Source organism: Acanthisitta chloris, unplaced genomic scaffold (genome assembly GCF_000695815.1).
Source record: "Acanthisitta chloris isolate BGI_N310 unplaced genomic scaffold, ASM69581v1 scaffold40868, whole genome shotgun sequence".
NCBI classification, from domain to species: domain Eukaryota; kingdom Metazoa; phylum Chordata; class Aves; order Passeriformes; family Acanthisittidae; genus Acanthisitta; species Acanthisitta chloris.
Window position 1 is genome coordinate 21,850 of NW_008686171.1, and position 4,963 is coordinate 26,812.

At 45.5% G+C, this 4,963-nt stretch overlaps 1 protein-coding gene across 1 annotated transcript in view; it reads right to left on the reverse strand.

The window, feature by feature from the left end:
* The window catches only part of SRSF11 (serine/arginine-rich splicing factor 11), a gene marked incomplete at its 5' end in the record, with an annotated part of 11,407 nt that extends 8,705 nt beyond the window's left edge, over positions 1 to 2,702 (reverse strand). Inside the window, one exon of the mRNA XM_009080003.1 lies at positions 2,569 to 2,702. Within this exon, the coding sequence (XP_009078251.1) occupies positions 2,569 to 2,702 (134 nt within the window). The remainder of the gene's footprint in view (positions 1 to 2,568) is intronic.
* Between the last annotated feature and the right edge of the window lie 2,261 nt (positions 2,703 to 4,963).

The following is a 4,963-nucleotide window of genomic DNA, read 5'->3' on the forward strand; positions in this document are numbered from 1 at the left end:
CAGAGAGATTATGGAGTAGCTTTGCATGCAAAATTATGTCTCAGAGGATATTTATCAATTACAGCTAAACATTTCAAATTAGAGCAACTACAACATTTCTGGCATCTAAACACAAATCCTCAGACTTAGCTCGAGACACCTCAGAGAAGATCTGCATCCATTAAGAAAAAATTCATGCATCTGATCCTCTAATCGTTTTTTTTTTAAGGTATTTAAATAAACTACAATTGAAAAAAAGCAATGAGGCCCCTCACCAGTTAATTTTCATGCTTCAAGAGCTTTTTTTACTGCTGCTTTGTTAGAACCATGAAATACTGCATGAATGTGTAGAAATGAAAGAAAAAGAAACAGACAAAAGAAACAAACATTAACCAAAGAGCCTAGACAACCCCCCCAGCCATCTTTAACCTTAAGACTTCCTTCCACATCTAGGAATAAGCCCAGAGAAAATGACAAATACTAAACCTTACCGTAGCCTTTGTGTATAGTTCTATAACACAAAGCAACAGCCAACACCAAAGTGTCTGTGTGAGCTAAAACTGGAGGGTGCTTGGGGGGGGAATTATTGCACTAAACAGATAATAAACATTTGCTTTAGTGACAGGCAATATTGACACAGAATTAATCAGCACAAAACACATCAGAGAGAGGAAGGCCCAGTTCAGCTCAGCACATGCCTGGCTTTAAGCACATGAGCAGTGGCACTGTGGGTTTATCTTGCTGTTTTGGGCTTGGCTTGGTGAGCTGGGGCCCTGGCAGGCTGGATTTTGGGAAGAAATTGTGCTCCAGCACAGGGGCACAACCATGGGATGATCAGCCCAGGGGCAACACTTTACTGGCTGAACATATCTCTTGTGATATGCCAAACCCATTAGGTTCTGAGCTGCCAGAACACAATACATAGCCCCTGAGGAACTCCTCCATTTAACAGGCCCAATAACATATTCTGCTTTCAGCATTTCAGTTTCTTTACACACTCTGAAGCAAAACTACTAGGCAGGTTTCTCTATGTGCCAGATTCATCCACAGTGGACAAAGTCAGACTGACAAAGAGAAAAAAGTGGTTTATCCTTATGGGAAGAGTTGAACACTGATAATGTTAACATGGGCCTTGGAGAATATTCCAGCACTAACCCACTGCTGCTGTATTTAATACACACACAAGGACCAGATGCCTTCCAGCTCTGCTATTACACCTCAGCTAGTGACAGCAGAAGCAGTAACTCCATGTCAGAAGGGGTTTTGTGCCCTCAGGAAGCAGCATGGCTCAGACAAAGGCCACTCTGCACGTTCCTACACTCCAGGGCCTACAGTTCAGATTGAGATTCATATCTTTAAGTTTCATACTTTCAAGTTAAAGTTTCATACTTAAGTTAAGCTTAAGGAATACAGAGGTAAGACAGGACAGCTCCCCAGGCCTCAAGACACAGCCTACAGCATTCCCATGTCTTTCTGACAGGTCTGAACCACCCAGGCCATGTACCAAACTTAGCACTGTAGTATACGACTTAATCTGCAAGAGTTTATTAAATTCAAGCTTTCCCAGAAGTAAATCAAGAAATGCACAAGTACAATGGAAATCAGTTACTTCTAAAGCAAGTCTAGAAGAGTTTAATAAGACTTCTGTAAGAAGAGGTGTCTTCTCAGCACTTTGCTTTTAAGGTAAGTTCCAAAAACCCTGCTCATTGCCTTTCAAATTACTGTAACACCCTAAAATGTAAAAATAAAAAGAAGAGAAAATGTAGTTAACAAGTGGTTACACCAGGAAAACACTTGGGGACTTGAGTGCTTGCTGGCCTTTAGTTAATGTCTAGAATCCCCTGTAGCTGCAGAGGACCCACTGTTTTTCAGTCATCTGGAAGGGCTTTGCATTTGCCTTCTCCACTACAAAAATCACACACACAAATAACAGAGAGAAGAGTTTATTATTTAGTGAAATTCTATTAAATATATCAAGGATGAACAAGAAAACTTGGAATAAACAACTAGCACCAGTGCCCATGTGGCACCTCTTGGCAGATCTCTTTTGTATTTAACCGTAACTACCCAAACCCTTGGTATACTGGACTCCACTGGGAGAGCAGGGGCCTGTTGGGATGTTCCCAAAGAAATGTAGCAGCACCATATCCCAAGGAAATGTTTGCTCCTCTCCCATGCACTCTCAGGGAAGAAGAAACCATTCTCATGAAGAGATTTCTGCTTATGTGAAAGTGGCAAGTGCTTCATTATTAAGGCAAAAGTTCCTTCAAACATTGAACCTGTTTGCATTTCAGTCTGTTCGGGAAAAGACTCAAGTTGAGACTGATGCAGAGCAAAATTTGCACATAATTTTGCCTAAAATGTGACTATTCTAAACTTAAGAGACACACAAAACTTTGCACTTCGATTGGGTGTCGGTGGGTAAATCAAATCACTGATGCATGGCCCAAGGGCAATATACCAAGGGTTTCAGAGTGGAAGTATCTGACCAAGTTGGACATTTACTACTGCTCTTTTTTTTTGTGCACTAGACAGGAATGAAACACCACCAAGCAGTGGCTTGATAAGTCTATTAAACAAGTCACAAACCTTCTGCATATGGAACGACTATGAGGGCTCTGTCAACGAACACAGTGTTTGTCAGGTGCTGTGCCACCACGGCCGAGTCAGGATCATGGAACTTGACAAAGCACACGCGGGACGACACCGGCAAGGGGGAGTCACTGCAACGACAGGACAGGAGAGGCTCGTTAGGGGCAGGCTCAGGGGGTCAGATCACAGAGGGGGACACTGCAGGGACACTTCACTGCCTCAGTTAGAGACCACAGCAATTCATTGGCCACAATGTATCTATGAGTAGCCCAAACGCAGATTAGTTTCCATGATGTGTCTAGGAAAAGGGAAGGAAAACGCAGTTTAATAGTTTGTTAAGGGACTGGAATGGACCTTGAAGATCATTTGGAAGATATGGTTTAGGGGTTACAGCAGTGACGGGTTAATGGTTAGACTTGATGATCTCAGAGGTCTCCTCCAACTTGATGGTTCTATTCCATGAATCCATAATCCAGCCCCAACCCCCTGCCCTAGGCAGGGACACCTCCCACCACACCAGGCTGCTCAAGGCTTTAGCCAACCTGGCTGTGAACACTGCCAGGGTTGGGGCAGCCACAGCCTCCCTGGGCAACCTGTGCCAGTGTCTCACCACCCTCACAGGGAAAGCTTCTGTGTAAGATCTAGCCTAAATTTCCCTCTGTCAATTTATCCCCGTTGCCCCTTGTCCTGTCCCTGCAGCTCCTAACACAGAGTCCCTCTGCAGCTTCCCTGGAACCCCTTCAGATCCTGGCAGGTTGCTCTGAGGTCTCCACACAACCTCCTCTTCTCCAGATGAAGGTAAGTCGGTAACTTTCTAAATCAGTCACAGTTCTACATTCTCTCCTTTAGGCCCTAAATTACCTATTAAGGTAAATGATGATGTGGATGATTAAAACTCTTGTGACAAGGATATGTAGGGACAGGACGTGGTGATGGCTTTGACCTGCAAGAGGGCAAGGCTAGATGGTCTATTGGGAAGGAATTCCTCCCTGTGAGGCTGCTGAGGCACTGGCACAGGTTGTCCAGAGCAGCTGTGGCTGCCCCATCCCTGGCAGTGTTCAAGGCTAGGTTGGATAGGGCTTGGAGCAACGTGGTCTAGTGGAACGTGTCCCTGCCTCTGGCAGGATGTTGCAACAAGATGATATTTAAAGGTCCTTTCCAACCCAAACGATTCCGAGATTCTGTATCTTCTAGGAAGGGATGGGCTCCACATGACCAGATGGGAGCAGCTGTGGCTGCTCCATCCCCGGGAGTGTTTCCAGGCCAAGTTGGACAGGGCTTGGAGCAACCTGGGCTGTCAGAAGGTGTCCTTGCACATGGCAGGGGAGGTAGAACTAGCTGATCTTTAATGTCCCTCCCAATCCAAACCAGTCTGTGACTATTTTATCAACCCAATTTCATAAAAACTCTAGACCAAAGTTCACCATGCAGCTTCCCCAACATGGCAATGCCAGGCTCATCCTGGGGTGATGGACATCCCATGTGACACACACGGCTAACCTCATGGATGTCACCCAGCAGGAACAGAATAAAACACAGAGGAATTCAAGCAGCTCTGACAGGCAATGCTACAGGTGAGTCTGAGTGAAAAGCTCCTAAATAAACCCCATCAGCAAACACAGACTTCACTCCAAGGCAGGTCTGTACCTAAAACACAGAGGAATTCAAGCAGCTCTGACAGGCAATGCTACGGGTGAGTCTGAGTGAGAAGCTCCTAAATAAACCCCATCAGCAAACAGAGACTTCACTCCAAGGCAAGTCTGTACCTACTCCTCAGCCCAGAACCTATCAGCTCCCCTAAAAGATTCCAGACCTGGAAAATCCATGAGAATCAAGACATTTTGAGCCACTTAAAAAAAAACCCCAAACAAACCAAAAATACCTAGTTCCTACAACAGGAAAGAACTGTACAGCTCCAGCTGTGCCTTCCCTAAACAAAACCAAGCTCCCAAACTAAATGCAGAAGCAATGCAGTAAAGGCCCAGAATGGGTTTCAAGAGTGCCTATGGTGCAGATCTGGGGTTAACTGGGTGTATAAACTAACAGACAGCAAGGAAAACAGTTATGCAGACAGAACTGCACAACAGAGGAGTGCAAAGCTGCCTCTAAGGGACTGAAAGCAGCAGCAAGTCTTGACTCAGGCCAGGGCACATGTGCTGTTCCCTTCTGCCCTCCAGTACCAAAGGTACAGACCAGCCTCAAGAGGCAGCTCTCGAAATATCCACACCAATTCATGGCACAGATCCACCTTTCCTACATAGATTCCCAGACAACTCCAAGAGGAGCTCTCCCCAGAGCAGCTGCTCTGTGCTGCACGAGACTGATCAAACCTTTCAGCACTGGGAACAGCCAGGGAGCTGTCAGAATCCAGGGTAAGGATTTCACCACCACC